We start from the raw sequence: 21,924 nt of genomic DNA, 5'->3' as shown, positions 1-21,924 counted from the left end.
ACACCACGTCTCCAACAAAGAATATAGCCTTGATGATCTGATCATCCGACTATGCAAGAAGACTAAACAGAATGACAGGATGATGGAAGGCGTCCTAAAACCTTTATGTCTAATTGAACTCCTCCTAGCTCTCTAGCTTCCTAACATGGCTGACCATGTCTGGACATTATCAATGTCGTGCTTCAGTTGAGTCACTTGGAGACAGAACGTTCCTACCGAGACGTCTCCTGGTGTGTCCACAGGGCACAGGCCAATATAGGATTACATTTCTACTCTCACTCAACCATATGCATCCTGTCACCTTTGTGGCCATCCTTTTTCTTTTTAATTAACTTAACAGTTGATATGATATATGATATATTACTTTATTGTCAGTTCACACTGAAATTTGTCTTGCGACACAGCAGCCAAGTATGCAGAAACACATATACAAAACACAAATAACAAGACAATTTACATACATAAAGACATGAGCAATATCCACCGCTTAGATTACTCCGTGGCTACTACTATCTCCTGATTAAGCCTCAAGGTCGACTGGTAGACAAAGGACCTCTTTAGTCTGACCTTATTGTATGCTGGTACACCATCCCCTTCCTGAAGGTAGCAACCTATATTCTCCATACAACACATGCTTAGTATTAGAGGTGATATTCCTTGCTAACCTTAGGATGCTGTTATCATATGTGGATGTATAAAGTTTCTGAAGTTGTTGTCCAACAATTTTTGAACAGATGTTCAGTTGTTGCAGCAGTTGTGACTTTAGGGCTGCAGACAAACATCCATACCAGGTGGTACTACAGTACTGAAGAACACTCCTAATAACAGAAGTGGAAAAACAAAAGAAGAATCCGTCTACTAGCACCGAAGGATCTTAGACGGCGAAGGAAGTAGATTCTTTGCTTTGTTTTCTTACACACTGAATCAATCTGATCTTTCCATGACAAAAGATGGTCCATTACTACTCCTAGGTATTTGTACGAACATACCTGGTTGATCGGTTCACCATGAATAGTAATGGGGTATTTGTGTATCTCTGGTGGTGTACCAAAAACAATCTCTTCTGTCTTTTTTGTGTTAATGATGAGAGCGTTGTTATCACTCCATTCAACCACCTTATTTACTCTGTGTTGGTGCAGTCCAGGATCACTGTTTATTTGGACAAGGCACCAGAGTGGTCAGAGGTGGTGGTATAGATACGTTTGTTTGTTTGTTATAGGCACACGCACACACACACACACACACAATTTACCCAAAGGTTCAAAGGTCAGGAAACAGGAAATAATAACCCAGGGCGGGCGTCGAGAGAGGATATGAGCAGTCTGTGATCTACTGACCTGCTTGATTAATTTAATATCTCTAGCATATGTCCTCAGTGAAGTTATATCTCCCGTACTGACCTGCTTGATGAATTTAATATCTCGGTAGCTGTCCTCGGTGAAGTTATATCCGTCCGTCAACAGCGTCAGGATGTAGGTGCCCGAGAAACAGTACTCGGCCAGATACTTCACCTTTATGTCCGGGTGCTCTGCCTTTACCTGTAATGAACACACAGCAGATTAACACACAACAGATTAACATGAATGTACAGCAGTGATTCCCAGTATGCATTAGGTCACCTGCTGTCTCTTGTATATAATATATGCACAATTTCCACTTTCTCATTGAGCTAGTCTAAATGCTTTCAGTAGTAACTAGTAAACTAACAATCTTTTCTCGGACTGCTTAATCGGCCTTAAGAAAGAAATTGCCAGCACTCCAAAGTCCTTCTGGTACTTTTTTAATTCATAATGCAGCACAAACCGACAAGGACGCGTTTCGGCGTCAAAGGCTTCTTCAGCGGGTATCACACGCTTTAGGACTTCGGAGTCCTGGCTATTTATTTCTTACTGTGAATCTCTTCTGACTCTTCTACTGCTTAATATAATTGGCCTCATCTAATGGCTCTGAGGGGCTCTGAGGGAGTTCAATTGCAAATTGAACTCTCAGAGTAACTCCAAATCCTCAAGGACCCTTGGGGGTCCCGGGAACCCACGTTGAGAACCAGTGATACAGTATAGATGTGCTGGATGAAAATGAGGCAACAATTTGTGTGTGTGTGCGTGCGTGCTGAGTGACATGTGTCATTAGGACATTAGGACAGACAGAGTTTGTGAATGTAACCTTTTACTACACCTAAAATATTTGTGTTCCTGAATGCTTTCCCTGTGTGTGGACATAAATACATTGTTAAACTGTGTGTGTGTGTGTGTGTGTGCGTGCGTGTGCCTGTGTTTGAAAAACAAATGTTCCAACCTGGTCCCAAGGCGTAGCACAGTAGCGCGTCAGCGCCTTCTTGACGGTGTCCAGAGGGACAGAGGTATCGGTCAGGTTGAGGAAGTTCATCACAAAGTAGTAGGCGGAGAAGGCCTGCATGCAGCCAGGAGAGACGTACAGAGAGAGAGAGAGAGAGAGAGAGAGAGAGAGAGAGGGAGGGGGGGGGGGGGCATGGTTAACAAACAACCAAAGTGCTGCTGCTCAGTATACAGAACAAAACACTGGAGAGAGAGAGTAAAGGCACAGACTTTACCAGTCTTATATAGTACTTCTATGATTATGTTTGTTCACGTTCTAGCTTTCATGGTTCTATGTTCATGTCTTTCCCCAGCTGGATCTCGTTGTAATCAGCCTATATTAGTCGTTAATTCCCCTGCAGTCAGTGAGCCTTTGTCAGCCTTGTCATGTCATTGTTTGGAGTCAGTCAGTTTGTTTGTGATGTCTGTTCCAAAACGCCCCAACCATGTGTTTTGAACTGCTGTCCTGCTTTTGGCTTCTCAACACTCTAGTATGCGACAAGAGCGACAAAAGCACCGCTTAACAGAACCAGCACTAGTAACATACATACATTACACACAGACATAGTAACACAGATAGGACTAAAGTTTCCAATGTGTGTTGTATGGTAGTATTCAACACTGAAATTCACTGTGTCATGTTTGATTCATGAGGCTATTTTCCAGGCGCACCGGCCCATCCGGATGGTGTCTGCCGGTTGCTGCCGGGATACTGAGGGAATTACTAATGTTTCCTGGAAAACATGTTTCCGTATTTGCGTTATATTAACGCTCGCTGGTGGGTATCCATTAAGTTTTTCGCAGAAAAAGGCCAGGACAGGGCTCATATTGTGACTGACTGAGGTTGAAAGTTCAAATTCCAGGAATGGTCTTGGGAAAATCTGGCTGGGGGGGGGGGGTGAACAAGCGGCACTGTCTGCTGCCTAAAATACCATTTATGTGCACTGTTCACAGCACCCCCAGACCGTACGGTCGCATAGAGGCCGACAGTACAAAGGGAAACGATTGATACATCTGTGTGTGACTGTGGATAAGAATGGAACTCTTGGGCGTGACCTCTCCTCCGCGTCATCAGCACCCATACCCTATTGACCAATTCCGTAGCGGGTCTCATGGTCGCAGCCTAGGTATTTCCTGTAGGCGGACTCGACGTAGCTGCGGGGTTTAAACCCTCACCAGGCGCACCTCTTCCACTACAGTGAACGGCAGAGTGACTGATGTTAGTTTGCCTCAAACTTTACTCCTTTACCTGCTTTTTTACTAACACTAACATTACAAAGATGCCCAGAACATCGAGATGAACCTGTGTAGTTTATGGCTGCTCCAACAGTAGTGGCAACATAAAAAAAAAAAAAAACTTGAATGTCTAATATCCACAGCGGTGGCGGAGACCAGAGCCATTGAGTAATGGTTGAGACGAAGCAGTGAAAGATACATAACGCCAGTCTTACCCAATACCAAATATTTCTGTTTTATTAACACAAGGCTGCTGTACTTTATACCTCATACTTTAAATGCTTAGTATGAGGTATAAAATACAGCAGCCTTGTGTTAATAAAACAGAAAGATTGGGTATTGGGTAAGACTGAAATTATGTATCTTTCAGGACCTTTCACAGCTTTGTCTCAACCATTACAGGAAATACGTAGGCTGCGACCATGAAACCGCTACGGAATCGGTCTATAGGTGGCCTTTCTGTGTGGAGTTTGCATGTTCTCCCCGTGTCCCCTAGGGTAGAAGTACCCTAACAAAAAACATGCAGTAATCATGGTCTCTATACTGCCTCCCCCTGGTCAGCCAGGGCGCCCTGATGGAGGGGAAAGGAACTGGTTGGAATAACATGTTCCTTTCAGAGAGTAGTGGCCAGCATTACAGCTTAGGCAAATGGCACCGGGTGAAAAAATGGGTTACAAAAGTCGTGGGATAAAAATAAATAAATAAAAACTCACCCCAAAGGGACCGTTTAAAGGTGGCTGGAAGACACCGTTAAAGGAGCACTTGCTGTAGCCGCACTTGGAGAAGTCGAACACGTGCTTCAACGTCTCCTGGCACTGGGCAAAGTTTCCCGCTCCTGTGTGGCTGAACTCAGCGGGCATGACTGTCTGGGGTTTCCGTCTCGACGTGCACGGGGTGTCGTAGAGGCTGGGGTATCTCTTGGTCTCGCTGTAGCCGGGGTGGAAACAAGGGTCCGATAATGCACCCTGACCTGCCTGGGGGAACGAGAGAGGAGAGATGCACCATATTGTTATTTTCTCCAATATCCCATATCCGATAATATGCAGGGTCGTATATTACTATTATATTGAGCTCATTGCTCAATTATTAAAGGCCATATCATTATTAAAGGTCACATTATTATTGCGTCATTATATCCGTTAATATTGGTGAAAATAATCAGAATTATTTTGACATTGATTGATACCGATACGAAGCATTTTTAATTAAATATCGCACGATATCGATATGCTACCGATAATATATAACACTAGCCTAGTATTAGATATCAGAAGCATATATAGGATTCAGCTTGAATTGAGTGCAAGAAAATCAAAAAATAAGCTGTGCTCTTTGGGGAAAAAGGCCGTAGCACCAATAGGAGTATGTCCCAGGTGAGTTTAACCATATAGTAAAACAAAACACCTGCGGCCTCCCAGGCTAAAGCTCTGTAGTAGACATTGCTACGGACTGGATGAAATTGTTATCGAAGAGCTGGAGAGACTTACTCTTGTTTTGCTACGTATATCAGGTTGCTAATCTTCGAGATAAGACCTAAAAGTAAAGTCCAAATGACTGAATATCTGTAGACGTAGAATAGAGCATTGTGTCTAATTTGTGCACCACCGTACGTATACGATGTTATCGCATGCCAAAAAGTGCAGATCTACAAGCTCACAACGTGTCATATCTGCAACACATTGTGAGCTTGTACATCGACCGAGTCCAACCAAACATACAATGACTTGTCTTTTAGTTCTACCGGATCTCTCCTCCACTTGATCCTCACTGACAGTTTAGTCTAGTTTTATTTGTTGGCAAAATTGTCAATATATTTAGTCTTAGTCTTAGTCATCATAGCTTAGTTTTTATTTAGTTTCCGTCAGTGAAACAAAGCTAGTCAGAATGAACACTGTCCCGTACCTGGGTCTGGTGCGACAGCGCTAGCAGGAGCACCTGGTCTTTGCCGTAGCACAGGAAGCTGTGTGTGTACAGGATGTAGTCGTTGCCGTACAGGCGGAAGGTCACAGAATTGTTGGGCGACTCGGTGCCGTCGTAGTCCTCGGGTACGAAGCTGATCTGCGTGGAGGCTCCGCCCAGGTCCAGAGCCCCTGTGGTCTTCAAGCCCTGCAAGCAGACCAAGAGAGCAAGAGGGTTCAAGCTTCGATAAGTTGACTCTCGTATTTCGTATTTTCTCTTATTTTTACTACTTTAGTTTTTTTTACTGTATTCAAAATGTCCCTTTATATTGTGTTTCTTTTCTGTGACATGTCCTGAATCTCTTTTCCTTCTTTTCACTGAATTGTGTTATAATGTGTTCCTTAATGCGTTGCTTAATGTTTTATGTAAAGCACAATTGAGTTGCCTCATTGAAATGTGCTAGCCTGGCCTTGCCTTGAAGGTAGGAATGTGTGTGCGCATGCCACTGTTGCCACACACACGAACACACCACGCACACACGCACGGTCGCACGCACGCACATATGTATGCAAGAAAGCCTGCAGCACAAGAAAATCGCACACAGTTAAGTGAACATGCACACATGCAGACAAGTACCTGCACATGCAGCAGACACACACTATACACGCAAAAATGTACACAAACCTGTAACACATGGACCTTTGGGCCATTTTTACAGTGCCGACATTATGTAATATAAGATACAGACAGTACATGCATGTACAGTATAATCACATACACACAGACCTGATTGAGGCGGTCGTCCAGGTAGTTGACAGTCACCCAGCCGAAGGCTCCCTCCTCCTGGCCACTGAGGATGCGAGCTCCCTGGTAGGAGAACGGAAACGTCTGCAGGGCCCCCGTCACCGCCTCGAACACCACCTCTGATGCAGAGGCATTCTCCATGCTGCACACACACAAACACGTTTGCATTACTATACTTGTGAGGACATCAACCTTTTTTGGATGGCAACTTTATGAGGCCAGGCATATATAAGGCTGAAGACCAGGGGAGACCGATCATTTTCCGCTACAGCGCCCAAACTGTGGAACGATCTTCCACCCAAACTGTGGAACGATCTTCCACCCAAACTGTGGAACGATCTTACACCCAAACTGTGAAACAATCTTCCACCCAAACTGTGGAACCCCATGTTAGAGCGTCTCAAACCATGTTTATGTTTTTGCAATGAACGAGATCTTATTTTAATGATGCTTAGGACACAATAAACACGCAGCCTTCATTATTTTTTCTGGCCATAGGGTGCACATTTCAATCTACTACAAATAAATACTAATTAATATTCAGTGACTGCAGTTTCTTCCAGCAGTGAAATGTCCCTTGAAATCATGTTAGAAAAATTCCCTCGCTGCAATGTAGCCTGACAGCACGTAGCGTAGCCTGACAGCACGTAGCGGGTTCGTCGAGTCCCGATCCCGACGGCCTTTGCTGCGTGTCACTCTCCATCTCTCTCCCCATTAACTGTCATATCAGCCTGTCCTATCCATGTGTGTCTATGTGTTTCACCCCCCCCCCCCATGTCTATTGTTTATTGTTTTACCCGATATTTGTCTACTACAGCACTTTGACCCATGCAGCGGTTGTTTTAAACGTGCTCTATAAATAAAGTGGATTGGATTGGATTATAAATGCTATTTGAGTTTTTTTCCCCCCGTTTTCCGTTTATCTTAAAAGCCTCTAGTTTAACTGCACGCCACTGCCGTGCACTCAAAATAGCCTATCTGTAATCTGAGCTTGTACATCATTTTGGGTGTGCGACCATAAAAAAAAGACAATGATCAAGAGGTGCACTGCACGTATCCACAAATCGGGTGCAGGATCCAAAAAATGACTAAGAGAGGAGATCTGCACACTGTTTTAAAACAGAGCGGACAAAAATACAACGTTTCGGCCTCACCGGCCTTCGTTAGGTACCATACATGGATAACATTTTCTTTTCTAATTTTCGTTTCTCCATTTCTACTATACCTACACACACACACAGCACACAAATAATTTATGTATTCCCGCATACAAATCAATGCGCTCATAGCCATAAATCTTAAAGTGGCAGCTATATACTGGTTTACTGCATGAAGGAGTTGCCAGTAATACATGCATACATGACTTCATTGACTTGGCAGTGAGAAGCTCAAGTACAAATGTAACTGAGGCTAGACAGTAGGCCTATATAGTGCATCGCCAATGTCCGGTGTGGTGTACATCTTGTCCATTAACGTACATTTTTCAGGAAATTGAATTAAAAATGGATCGAATGTAGTTATTATTTAGTCACAAGCTCTTACTTGTCAATACTGAATATTTATATACTTAACCACTTTGCTTTTTGGGAATGTCAGGTGTGTGGGGTTTCAAAACGTAGCAGATAGCACATGGAAAAGCTCACAGGCTGCATTGTGTGCTTGCGGAATCATTGTCCACTGCCGCTATACTTTTGCAAGATACTGCCATACGATAAAGTAAGATAGGCTATTAATTTATGCAACACGCAGATACAAGGATTGTACCTGACTGCGATGGTACTGTAGCATCGCCTTCATGTCCATTATGACTGAGAGACTGCCAATTTACAAACAACATTACAGAGTTTAATATGCTATCAGCTATCCTTATGCTGTGTGCACAAAGGAGAACATTCCATTCTATTGAGGCTTAGGCTACCGTACATTCATCTAAGTAATGATATATCCCTATATGGTCTTATAGGCTAGAGCAGTTCAAAGTGGGGTTAGGGGACGTCCCTCAGGTCTTTGGGGGAGTTTCAGATGGTCCCGGCAAGCACAATTACTGATAGTTTTGAACCAAATTGACCCTTGTGGGTCTTAACACTCTAAACTGGGGATACTTGAATTTAAATGATTTTAGAATCACTGGAATAGAGGCTGGCAGGGCTGGACTGGGACAAAGATACGGCCTGGACATTTTCGGGTCGAGGTCCATACACATACTTGAGCCCTTGTTAAGCCCCTAACACCACCACATTAACAGTACAAGATAAATGATACACAACAACCAAACTAATTAACCCATTCTGACCGGGCACCCATTTTGGTGTCAGCATCATGTTATGCTTTAGCTATTTTTGAAAAATTGAAGAGCGACTGACATTTTTAGAATCTGATCTCAGGTCAGAATGGGTTCATCAGACCAGTGTGTGTCCGGCGGAAACCTTGTATGAATCTGATCTCAGGTCAGAATGGGTTAAACATTTGGCCCAGACCGGCCCACCAGAGGGTCGGCCCACCGGGCATATGCATGCCTGGTATGCATGCCTGGAGGCTGGTGAAACAGATAACATAACATATCTGGCCTGTTTAGTATCTGTACCAACGTACTGGGAGACACTGAGCCTCCTCTGGGGTGTAAACAATGTGCTCGTCATGTTTAGAGTTCTAATCAGTTCTGATACCATCGGTAAAAGCTATGACGATACTGCCTAAAATCCTGGTATCTGTCTCATCGAGTATGCCACTCTATGCCACTGATTTATTACATGATATTTTATTTACAGTCATATTTTGATGATATTGCTTCAGTTGACTGTTTTATACTCTTACTGTACTATTTATATTATCATTTAATACCAACTTGTAGCTGGTCCATATAGAACCTCCTCAAGGAACCACTTGAGAATCACTGTCCTATGGATTTGTTGAAATTACACACTGGTAATTGGATCAGTACTCGGTATGGACCGAATCCGATCCCGGGCTCCCCCAGAGTTAGTGTTGAAGTAGCCTGAGCTAACGTGTTAGGTTTCTGGTCTAGAGGGGCGGGTCGCGGCTGAGATTTGCGCACGCCCTGATTGGATCTCATCGATCTGTCCGTCACCCCTGGCCCCTCCTCTCCCCCCTAGTGCAGCGCTACGTCACATCATTTGGAGCGACGCCCACCCGGAAGGGTTGACTCCCACTTTCAGACCAGAGCGGCCAATGCGTTCCTCCAGGCTTTCAATTTTTGCACCAACAAAAATGAAAGCCTGGTACCGAGGCTAGTGTCGAAGTGTCCTTGAGCAGGACGCTGAACCCCTAATTGCACCAGATGTGCAGGTTGGTGCCTTGCATGGTTTCTTCCGCCATCGGTGTATGAATGTGTGTGTGAATGTGTGAATGTAATGCACAATCTATGTGAAGCGCTTTGGATACAAGCACTATATAAATGCACTTTTGTCCCCTTTTTTATGGGTATCTGAATCGGGAAAAGACATTTTTCCATCGGTACATCTCTAGTCGTGATCATGGCCTCTGTCAGTGTCCAGTTAGCCTGAAAGTGACCTGTGCTTTTCTGGCATAGAGGGGCGGTCACCACCTTTGGAGTGACGCCCCTCTGCACTCTAATTGGTTAGCAAAAATACAAGGTTCACTCTGCTCATACAGTATGCCCATTCTCATGCATCTCTCGCCCAGGCGTTTTTTTCTTCCTTTGAAACAAAACGCCTGCAATCTCAGAGGTTAGATCCAGTCAGTGTGCGGCGTGCGGCTGTTTTGTCCCTGAAGTTTCCCAAGGAGTGTGCCCCTCCCCTCCCCTTCCTATTTCCCCTCAGCCAATCTGCTGAGGCCAATAAGAGTCTGATTGCCCTGAGCGCCGTCACCTGTGTGAGGACAAGCTGGGCCTGGTTGGGTGAGTTCTTCTTATTATATATAGTGTTACTCAACGCTGCTGGGTCATAAATTATGTGTCACGTTCTTTGTTGCCAGTGTTATGTTTGAGTTGAGTTATTGCGTTAGTTACTGGAGTGCTTATGTAAGTTATATGTATGTTATGAGTGTACACTCTCTGTGTGTGTGTGTGTGTGTGTGTGCGTGTGTGCAGCCTGCGTGCACGTGCATGTGTAATGTGTAGACCCCCTGTTGAAGACCCCTAGTGTAAGGTATATGCATATGGTATATAGCGTACTTGAGCAGCCTCATGCCAGCGGTAGCTCCCAGGTAGAGGGGGGTCTCCTGGTGCCTGCTGCCTGGCACCAGCTGCACTGCCTCCTGCATGCAGAGGGTCAGAGACTGGCCTGCTCCCCACGGTGACGATGCATAGCTGGAGATACCTGGACCTGCAGAGAGAGAGAGTATAGGAACCACGTTAGTGTGGTCCACATAATTCATCGTCATTCATTCATCAATCATGCTGTCTGGAGGAAACCCCATAACTACATTTTTGAGGTTTTTGATTTTTTTTGTTGGCATAAATCAGTGCTATTGAACACCCTTTAGGTCTGCGTGTTGTTTCGAAAATATTGAACCAATGGAAAGTAGTAAAAAGTGCTTTGGACAAAACCTCTTACCTCCGCATTGAACCCTCAAAATGTCTGCTAAAGCAACTAACTCCACCACCTCTCCCCCTCTCATGAAAGTAATTGACAATATATAAAGTTACAACACCAACTTTGATGAGGCTGTATTGCTTTGTTTTAAAAATAAGGTTTTCTTAATTTCCTGAAATGTATATTTTTCATATCCTGAAAAATGAACATTTTGGACAGCAGAGATATGCAATATTCAAATGGGTGTTGTTTGTCACTCACTATAGGTATCAGTGTTGTACGAGGCCTTTCATAAGAGACTTTTCTGTAAAGTTGCTTGGTAGGTGCGACCTTGCAGGTTGAAGTTGGCGCTTGTTTCTAAAGTGTCGTTGCTTATTTGGTGCGACCTTGCAGGTTGAAGTTGGCGCTTGTTTTTAAAGTGTTGTTGCTTATTTGGTCTTGCTTCCTAAATGTTGTTTATACCAGTGGTTCTCAAACATTTTCATGTGAAGGACTCCCCAAATTAATATGCATTTGTCCACGGACCCCCCCACCTAACAATATTTTGAGCCAGGGACACCCATACCAGATTTGTGTCAAAAAATAAAATAAAATCTGATGCATATAGGTTTAAACTAAGTGCTTGTGTGGCCTATAGTTGTTTCTTTTGGGCTTATTTCTTTATAGAGCTGGTTGCTTATCTCTCTCGCAGAATCTGTGAACACTGACTGACAGGTATATGCATAATGTTGACATGGAACCAGTTCACAAGCAATATAATAAACATCAAGACAACAGTGATAATAACTGCATGTAAATGAAAATGTATACATACAAAAAAATTAAGTTGGCGATAGTACAGCTAATACCACTTTAGCAGATAGAATATAAAGTTGGCATCAGCGCAGGTGAAACCACTTAACAGCAAAGGGGAAATGCGCAGAATATTCCGGGCCAACAACTTAGTATCTGTATTCGTGAAGTGTGTAGTAAGATATGCTGCTGGCTGCTGCACATAAATACAAGTTTATGTGTACATTAGTGAAAGTAACAGAGGAGAGCAAAACACGGGACATGTCATTATTGGTATAAAATAGGGCTTAAGTGAGGACGGAAGCAATAGGTGCATGTTTGCCTGCAACCATAAAGTAACTATCGCATCGTAAAAAGTGTATCATAAAGCCATTAGCAAACACCAATACGGTAATGCCTTTAATGGTTTAGATATGGACCTGCAGACACGGAGGGTGATAAAACAGGAAGGGCATCGGGGTAGGAAAACAGAAGTGGTGAAAAACAGAAGAATGCTAATGTTGCCTCTGCCACCTCACCCTTTTTGCAAAAACAAATTATGTTAATGACGTTTAGACGATTTTAACACTTTCCTGTCTCACATCAGAGACACTGGGCTCAATGCTAAAATCAAAATATCTAAAACCACATATTACACACGTAAAGACCCCCAGGAAAGTGTTCTAAATCTTCTAAACGTCATTAACATACATGTTTTTGCAAAAAGGGTGAAGTATGTGTCCCTTTAACTTCTGCATCGTTGGCTAGACAGACACTAGACGTCCCCGAATAACCTCCCATGGATTTTGCCCAACAGCAACACGGCATGAGGCCGCAGACCAGAGTCCTGATTACAACCAGCACGCCATCGTCGTCTTGAGTATTTAACCATGATGCATGATGATCCACTAAAGCCCCAAATAACTTCCCATGGGCCATTATACGGTACAAAAGAGAATGCAGCTTCTCAGCCAAATTAGCCCCGTTTCTGTATTATTGCCTACAAAGACATCATGGACGGTTCAAAGAAAGCGCCAAAACCCTGCAGGGAGAGACGTGCTGGTTTTTATTGTCGACAGACCTATCCTGCTGTGCGTGCCGTGCAAGCACGTCCTTGTGTGTGCGTGTGCATTAGCGTTTGTGTGCGTGCATGCGCGAGCGTGCATGTGTGTGTACATTCCACTTAAAGAGCTTAACCTTTGTACAGATGTAAATTCCACAAGGATTAAGGCAACATATACAGTATGGAGGCCATATGGACGGATGGTGACTTGTTAGATAAGCGAACATCATGATGCATAGAGAGGAGAGGAGAGAGCTTCTCCCTCCTGACACAAAGTTAAATACATTGCTATGATGTTTCTATGGCTCCTGTAAAAGTATGCATACAAGTATTAGCACTGAGTGGGTATATCAGTTCAGTTCACTGAAGTATGTGAGAGTCTGACTGTGTGCATGTGTAGGCCATATGTCTACCCCCGTGTGTGTGTGTGTGTGTGTGTGTGTGTGTGTGTGTGTGTGTGTGTGTGAGAGAGAGAGTAAGTAAGTATAGCCTTGCCGAGCCATGAGGCCCATAGGGCCTACAGTATCTCCTGTTTCTGTAGCGTGAGGCAGCTTGATGTACAAGTACACCCCCTGGACATGACGCTAGTATGACTTTTTCATGTCAAGGACCCCCAAATTGACACAAATTAGCCCGCGGACCACCATTTGAAGAGATATGCCAGGGACGCCCATAAGATAATATTTGTACGGCTCTAGCAGTGATTCTCAACCCGTTTCATTTCAAGGACCCCCAGTTTGACATGAATTAGGCAAATCTATCTCTGAGACTCCAATTTATATTGTAAAATCAATGTTAATTTAACTCTTGAGAGTGTACACTCTCAGAGTTACAGACCCATAAGGGCCCATTTGTATCATTTAGCTGGGGACCCCCTGGAACTCCCTCAAGGACCCCTGGGGGTCCCCAGACCCCAGTTTGAGAACCACTGCTATACACAGTATCAGAGTGATTGTGTAATTCCACATGCACAGCAGACAGCACAGTGCACGTACGTACCTTTGACTTTGCAGGAGTGAATCTGCTCGACGTGGCCTGTGTTGTTATCCTTCTCCGCTGGCCACCGGTAGATATACATGGCTGTATGGGAGGAGCCGGCATCCAGTACTATCCCATACTGATAGAGGGGAGGGGGAGAGACATTAATCTACAGATATACATGATATATACATGGCTGTATGGGAGGAGCCGGCATCCAGTACTATCCCATACTGATAGAGGGGAGGGGGAGAGACATTAATCTACAGATATACATGATGGCTGTATGGGAGGAGCCGGCATCCAGTACTATCCCATACTGATAGAGGGGGAGAGACATTCATCTACAGATATACATGATATATACATGTATATCATCTGTTGAGCTTGTAGATATACAGTGCTGACTGCTGAATTGGTTAAAATCTACAAAGTAACTAGTAACTATAAAGTTTTCAAATAATTGGAGCAAAAGTTACATTTTGGTCTGTGAGATGTAGTGCAGCAGAAGTACAAATACCTCAAAGGTCAAAATTGTAGTAGGCCTATATACACTTGTAAATCTACTTTCACCTTACACACCACTTTACTTTCCACCCCGTTTCGGGCAAATCGTTATAGCATAACATTTTCAAAGTATTGTTTTGTCGAAGACAAGTGAAAATAGCTGATGTGTATACGAGCTTGTAGATTGTCCACTGAATAGCACTGCTGTCGCTGCGACGCAGTAGAAAATAGGGCTTAAGTGGTCCGGAGCCATCAATCAACTCATTCACTCTCCGTTCCGCGGTTGGACGAAGATGAGCTTAGTCTGGAGGTTTTTTTTTACTTCCGTATTGATTTGTAAACCTAAACACAATTAGAGTGAAGCCTCGAGCTGCGCTTTGCCAACAACAAAATGACAAGCAAATTTGTCGTTGAAAAATGCACCTTCGGGTCAATTATCTGTGTTCTTTATACCATTCCGGTCGGGAACCCCTTTTGGTGTTTTAATCATTATACTTCAACTATTTGCGCTACGAGCTTGTAGATCTGCTATTTTTGAAAAATCATGAAAATGTGGCACAAATCTTTTAATATATTCTTTCAGAGCAAACGTTTTTAACTCAAATCTTCCCTGGAACAGCGTATTTTCAGATGGGGGTCGGCGGCAAATTTTATATATTTTTGGGGGTCCTTGACATGAAAATGTTTGAGAACGACTGACATAGAAACATATCTGCCCACTTAACACGGCTGCCATGCTAAGTGGGCAGATATGGGTGGGCCACCTGCATCTTCATGATTTATTTTCATGATCAATCAATTAATCAATCAATCGATTGTGTTCCAACCAAGTACCGGCAGTATACTTTAAGTACCGGTACCTATTTATCGCTGAGTCACAATGTGTAGTCAATCAGCTACGTGTCGTAGAGAGAGAGAGAGTGACATGCAGTGAAGTCATTTTTCAAAGTATTTTCAAATGTTTTAATACTATGTTGTATCATTAAAATCTTTGACAATTATTTGGGGGTCCACTTATATATCCTCAAGGCCGTAATCAATGTCTTATAGGGCACGGTCACACCACGTCCACACCACTCTGCCAATGCATTTCAATGGAAATGGAGCGTTTTATTTTCATTTTCGCAGAAATCCGCAAATGGCAGCAAACCGCTTCCCATTGAAATGCATCGGCAGAATCCGCCGTCATAGGTAGAATAGAAGTACCACGTATATTTCCATATATTGTGGGGAAAACCTTTGCAGAAAATAGCAGATCTACACTGTGAAAATATTAAATGTAGAGCGAAAACAGAAAAGTCAGTTTAAATGGTTAAAGGATTACTAGGTAGCATTCAGTATCTCTTGCTGTGCTACGACCTAATTTGGCAGTGGATTGGTGGAGTTCCACAGGTTAAGGTCACGTTGACCAGCGCCCATATTTGGTCTGTTGGCTCCTGCCTCCTGCTAGCTCTTAAGCTCGACTTGGGCTTTAGTTTGTTGTGCTGCTATAGTAGCACATGGCAACCAACAACATTTCTTATAATTATACTAGGCTGTGACACGCTGTGAGCTTGTAGATCTTCTATGTTTGGTGCACGGCATCGGCAGGCAACTAAGTATATATAAAACCTACACTTTACATACATGAGTCGTATATTGTAGATCAGTGGTTCCCAAAGTGGGGTCCGGGGACCTCCAGGGGTGCTTGAGGGAGTTCCAGGGGGTCCCCAGCTAAATGATAGTTTGGAACCAATTGGGCCCTTATGGGTCTGTAACTATGAGAGTGTACAAATGGAACCAAATGGACCTGTTAGGGTCCATTTGTACACTTAAAATGAACATTGATTTTACAATAAAAATTGGGGTCCCAGAGATAGAGATTCAAATGGGGGTCCGCGGGGCTAAATAGTGTCAATTTGGGGGTCCTTGACGTGAAAGAGTTTGGGAAGCACTGTTTTGTAGATGAAGGGTTCCCAAAGACTTCAGGCTGTAACCCCCCCTCGCCGCCCCCCCAAATAATCATTTTAGAACTGGGGACCCCCCCAACCCACCCTGACAAGCCCTTGTAATTGTATAGGAGTTGAGGCATTACATTAAGTTTGACACTACAAGCTCACTACGCCTCGCACTGCGCGCGTTGTGAGCTTGTAGATCGGCTATTTTCACAATGTTTGCCTCTTTCTTACAGAATATTTGACAGTTTGGCTTTGTATTTTGTATACACCCTTATTTGGTCCCGCAACCATTGTTTTGTGAACCACTGTAGATGTATGGACACAATTTTCAGTGTACATTGACTTATTTTTGTATACCCTACCTACCTTATACTTTTGGAGGAGGGGCTTGTTGTACAGTACCGCCACCGTAACCAAGGCGACGATCGCTATGACGCCGATCACAGTGATGAGGATGGTCACAGGGCTATGCCACGGGTTCTTGTCTTTCATCTCTGAGAGAAAGGGACAGAGAGGGGGCGGATGGACAGACAGAGAGAGAGAGAGAGAGAGAGGGGAAAGGGGATGGAAAGAGCGAGGGAGGGGAGGAGGAAGGGAGGGGGGAGAGCGGGGAGGAAAGAAGAGGGGGGGGGGGGGGGAACAGCGTGGGGTTGGGGGAGGTTAAGAGACTTGCATCCAGATGTGTGTGTTAGAGAGAGAGAGAGAGAGAGAGAGAGAGAGAGAGAGACACAGACAGACACAGACGGACACAGACAGACACAGACAGACACAGACAGACACAGACAGACAGACAGACGGGAGAGAGAGAACACTTTTCAGGTTGTGGCCTCCTGGTGGTGCCATTTCTTCTTACGCCTTGGATGGCAATTGGATGATTTGAGGCATTTTGTTCCAAAAATGTGTTTCGCAAAAATCCACCTGTTGGTGTCGTTATAACAGGCCAATGTTTCCTAGTAGGAAAGTCCATGAAAGATTTAACGTAAATTGCATGCTGTGTTCATGATTTTAGGCTTTTTGTTCAAAACGGGCCAATCATAAAACCTGTGAAAGCTAATGTTAGCAATATCGGACAGATACGTCTTGATCACATGACTATGGAGATACTGAGTAATGATTTGCAGAATCTGGAGGAGTAATATAAAAAAAATTGTTTTACAAAAGTCAGCCTCCTGGTGGCGCTATAACAGGCCGTTCTGGAAAGTTTGGGGCAGAGGTTCATCGTTGGCATCCAGGGAGTGTGTGTGCGAAATTTGGCATCGACCGGGTTAATGGTGCCGGAGATTAGCTGTACACACACACACAGACGGACAGACGGACACACGCACACACACACACACACACACACGGAGTGCAAAACTCTCTCCCCTGCATGCCTTCGGCCTGGTGGAGACAATTCACTATCAAGGACCACACCACCAATGAGGACATTCAACAGATTTTATTAACGAAAGATGCATGACACGATGAAGGAACGAACGATGAACAGAACGAAGATGTAGCGAACTGCTTCAGGAGGCTGGCGCGTGCCACATTCCCCCGTGGATTGAGGTGCTGCTCTGAGGTCACGTGACGAAGGCAAGGGCCTCGATGTCGCCTTCTCGATCAGTTGGTACGCCCGACAATGAAGCCAGTGATGGCCGAGCATGCGAACAATACCACTTCTGAACGACTGATACCTGCAAAACCGGAATGGGCTCGGGGAGACAGCATTACGTGCTGCCGCCTAAAATAGAGGCCTGACAGTTCCCTTCGACAGTATTTGGCGATGATGGCGAAAGAAAAACAGGTCTTTAATAGAAACTTGAGTTAAACCTGAACCCCGACCGCTGCAGCTGCAGGGGGTGCTGGCGATCCGGTGCCGATGACACCACCATTAATGTGTTTGCTTTTAGTTTGATTTAATTTTTTATTATTGATTTAGTGATTAGGTTTATTTTAATTTAAGGTGCAAGTCGAGCACATGACGCAGGCCGAACGAATCCCTGTTGAACGAATGAGTGTGAACTTAATGACTGCTGCTTTTATAAGCTTTCCCTGTGTTGGGTGAACTGTCCCTTTAACGGAGGCGTTTACGACACGACGTGCAGTTGTAGTTTGCATAGGAACGATGTGCTTTGCGTGCTGTCCGCCAATCAATCGATCGAACCAACAAACAAATGATTACGGGATCGGAGGAAACAGCGGGAGGCTTGAATTATTTCTTTCTGAGAAAATAGCAGTGAGCTACCTAGCATAGACGGCGACGATCGATGGCTCTTGAACTAATTAAAACGTGAATAGAGCGGTTAAGTTGAGAAGAGATTAACTTTGGGACGATACGAACCTTCCGAGGAGACAGACTGCTGCTCTGAAGCCTCGATGTTTGGAACGGCCGTGTCACAATTTTCATTATCGTGAAAAAGATGGCTTCCATTTTCGCATTGCAACTTTTCAGGACTAGAAAGCCAGGGTTTCCCAGATGACAGCAACGGGTCCTTCCCGTTCCTAAAGCTTCCATGGTCCATGGATTAATCTATACCTGGCTACGACTTGAAGGAGGAACCGGCTTAAGGTGAGACGGAATGAATGAGCTGCCGGCCGAGTAAATGTGTTGATGTTGCCGCTGCGTGTTTACGGTGTTTTGGTGCGGAATGGGGCGACGAAAGCGAGAACGGGGGTTGGATGGGCTTTATACAGGTGGAGGTGACCCGATTGGAGGTGGCTTGATAGGAGGTGGAGGTAGCTGCGAGGTGTGGTCCTGCTCTGCTCCTGAACTTCAGCTATGAGCTGAGCTCCATTAAAGGACCACTTCACCACTTTTCAACCTATCTTCATATAATAGGTCCTCACTAATAATCATAAAAAATGGCACGATTTCTTTCTACCCAGTCTGTGTCTCATAGGAGGGCTGTGGACAGTTTATAAACCGTCTTCCATCATTAGGCAGATTTATTTTTAAACAAGATATTTTTAGAAAAATGTTTAGATTTTCATTATCGTGAAAACGATGGCTTCCATTTTCGCATTGCAACTTTTCAGGACTAGAACGCCTGCAGTTTCTATTAGCTTGTATTCCCCATTGATGATGTCACTGGAAGACGGTTCCTGAACTGCCCACAGGCCTCCTATGAGACACAGGCAGAGTAGAAAATAATTGCACAATTTTTTCATGATTATTAGTGAGGACCTATTACAGGGTTTCCCAATAAATTTTCCTCAAGGGCCACATTTTGACTACGGTACCGGGCTGGGGGCCGAGATGGCACGCGCAAGGTCGAGGTCTTGCCCTGAAATTAATGATCAGGGCAAGACCCCATTTGAAAAGGACCCCCAGTTTGACATGCAGAGGCTACTGACCCCCATTTAATGCCATTTATAGCTGGGACCCCCCCCCCCCCCCCCCCCCCCAATTCTTCCGCGGGCCACAAGGGGGCCGCTAATTGGGGAACCCTGACCTATTATATGAAGATAGGTTGAAAAGTGGTGAAGTTGTCCTTTAACACATTGATTGCTAACTTTTGAAATTCTACTCAGGATTACTTCTGCTAAGCGATTAACATTGGACTTTTTAACTTTTTAGGGGCCCACAGCGAGGGGCCTCTTATAGCACATCGCACATTGCATAAATCAAAAGGAAGCCAAACTAGTCCACTTCAATTTAAAAAAATAAATATGATTCTACCATCTTCCATTCTGGAGATATTGACCTTTTTCTAAAACCTGCTTTTCACTGCACGCTGCTCTTTTGAAAAAACAGCAGAGATATGGAAGGTTGAAGTTGACAGACATTGACAGACAGATATAAAAATGAACACAAATAATATCATATACATACTACACACTGAATGAAAGCCCTGAATGTCTACTTTTAGGAGGAAAACAAATACACATGGTCCCATGTATAGTTTGTCAGTAATTGGCTGTTGAATGCAGCTTGCGCCCACCAGAGAGGATTTCAGAAAATGCATGGACCTGAAGAACCATTATTCACAAAATAAGGCCTATAGCGACATGTACATACTATATACCGTATGAAACAGAAGACTCTCTGCTTTCATAAGAAAAATACTTCTACTGTAATAATAATACAAATCACACCCCTGTGAAGTGAGCAGTGCAATGTTGCACAACATTGCACTGCTCACTTCACATGGGTGTGATTTTTATTATTAGTATATAGTATGTACATGTCGCTATAGGCCTTATTTTGTGAATAATGGTTCTTCAGGTCCATGCATTTTCTGAAATCCTCAGAGTATTTTAGACAAGACAAGGAACTGACAACTAAATATTCACAAAATAAGGCCTATACATACTATATACCGTATGAAACAGAAGACTCTCTGCTTTCATAAGAAAAATACTTCTACTGTAATAATAATGAAAATCACACCCCTGTGAAGTGAGCAGTGCAATGTTGCACTGCTCACTTCACAACATTGCACTGCTCACTTCACATGGGTGTGATTTGTATTATTATTACAGTAGAAGTATTTTTCTTATGAAAGCAGAGAGTCTTCTGTTTCATACGGTATATAGTATGTACATGTCGCTATAGGCCTTATTTTGTGAATAATAGTTCTATAGGTCCATGCTTTCTCTAATCAGACCAGTGTGTGTCCAGTGGAAACCTCGTATGAATCTGATCTCAGGTCAGAATGGGCTAAAGTTCTCTCTGAAAAAGAGAATTTTATAAATGAAATGGATTCAATAGTCTAGTATTGACAAACAGTATATGGGATATGTGTATTTTATTTGTTTTCCTCCTAAAATTAGACATTTAGGGCTTTCATTCAGTGTGTAGTATGTATATGATAATTTATTTATGTTTATATCTGCCTGTCATGATAACGTCATGATGATGATGATTCTATGCACATATGTGATCATTGTCTCAGTAAACAAAATCAACAGATCGTTTGATAGCATAACAGTGACTTGAGAGGTTGACATGTCTGGACATGAACCACAGGAGCGACTCAACTCGCAGTGGGGGGGGGGGTTCCACGACATGTCTGGACATGAACCACAGGAGCGATAAGCGTAGCCCGGCTGGCTGTGATTTCGACAAAATGACAGACAACACGATGGCTTCCGCAGCTTAGGATTGTATTAGTTATCCATTACAAACGGGTCGATTACGTCCCAGACGCCTTATCACTGCAATTGGCTGGCGAAGGCGCTATGGCGATTATGGTGATCAACTGCCGAGAATCTTTTTTCCGAGAATGAGAGTAGCATTGCAAACTGCAAAACGATCGATCGCAACTCGCAGTGTGGGGGGGGTTCCACGGTGTGATATCTGCTAGCCTAGTATACTGCTTCTTTGTCCAAACATGGCTGACGCGACGGCGAAAAAAAGACAGTTGGTCAGATGTATACTGCTTCTCCTATGGCGGTCCTTCGAGAATACGTCATTCGTTTCGCGTATACCTGTCCGTGTGCGTGAAATGGCGATCGACCGTTGGAGATTATTCTTGGTTTATATACGGGTTTATATTTCCGAGAATGAGGCGGCAGACCGGTGAGTTGTCGTTGGAAAGAATTAGAGAGGGCTGTGTCGAGTGGATCTGTGTGAATGAGTGGGGGGGGGGGGAAGAAACTGTAATGCGATGGAGAGATGCCTCGGGAGAAACCATGTAGAAACAGGAGGGGAAGGGTAATCGAGTGTATTCACAAATTTCACACACACTAGAAAATGGGTAGCTCCATTTTAGATCCCCTGATCTGCGTTGGTCTATGCCGTGTGCAGGACGGCGATGCCGCCTCCCCAGTACGTCGTAATGGATACGGCATGCCTGGAATGTGGTTAGACCAGGCCTCTTTTCAGGAGGTGGGGGGCTTTAAACTCCCGGATCTCACAGCGGATCTTTCTGGAGATGATCAGTGTTACATTATGTGTT

At 44.0% G+C, this 21,924-nt stretch overlaps 1 protein-coding gene across 3 annotated transcripts in view; it reads right to left on the bottom strand.

Annotated features, from left to right (window-relative positions):
- entpd1 (ectonucleoside triphosphate diphosphohydrolase 1) overlaps window positions 1-21,924 on the bottom strand; it is a 61,456-nt gene that overhangs the window by 5,032 nt on the left and 34,500 nt on the right. For all 3 annotated transcript variants that reach the window (XM_083788080.1, XM_083788078.1, XM_083788079.1), the window contains exons 2-9: window positions 16,409-16,536; window positions 13,620-13,737; window positions 10,426-10,576; window positions 6,255-6,414; window positions 5,472-5,675; window positions 4,283-4,543; window positions 2,296-2,409; window positions 1,401-1,538 (exon numbers count right to left, since the gene is read on the bottom strand). In XM_083788080.1, coding sequence (XP_083644206.1) covers window positions 1,401-1,538; window positions 2,296-2,409; window positions 4,283-4,543; window positions 5,472-5,675; window positions 6,255-6,414; window positions 10,426-10,576; window positions 13,620-13,737; window positions 16,409-16,534 — 1,272 coding nt within the window. In that variant the 5' untranslated portion in view covers window positions 16,535-16,536. The remainder of the gene's footprint in view (window positions 1-1,400; window positions 1,539-2,295; window positions 2,410-4,282; window positions 4,544-5,471; window positions 5,676-6,254; window positions 6,415-10,425; window positions 10,577-13,619; window positions 13,738-16,408; window positions 16,537-21,924) is intronic.

This window comes from Protomyctophum parallelum (assembly GCF_964188405.1).
Source record: "Protomyctophum parallelum genome assembly, chromosome: 17".
NCBI lineage: Eukaryota > Metazoa > Chordata > Actinopteri > Myctophiformes > Myctophidae > Protomyctophum > Protomyctophum parallelum.
This window is presented reverse-complemented; position numbering and strand designations above follow the sequence as displayed.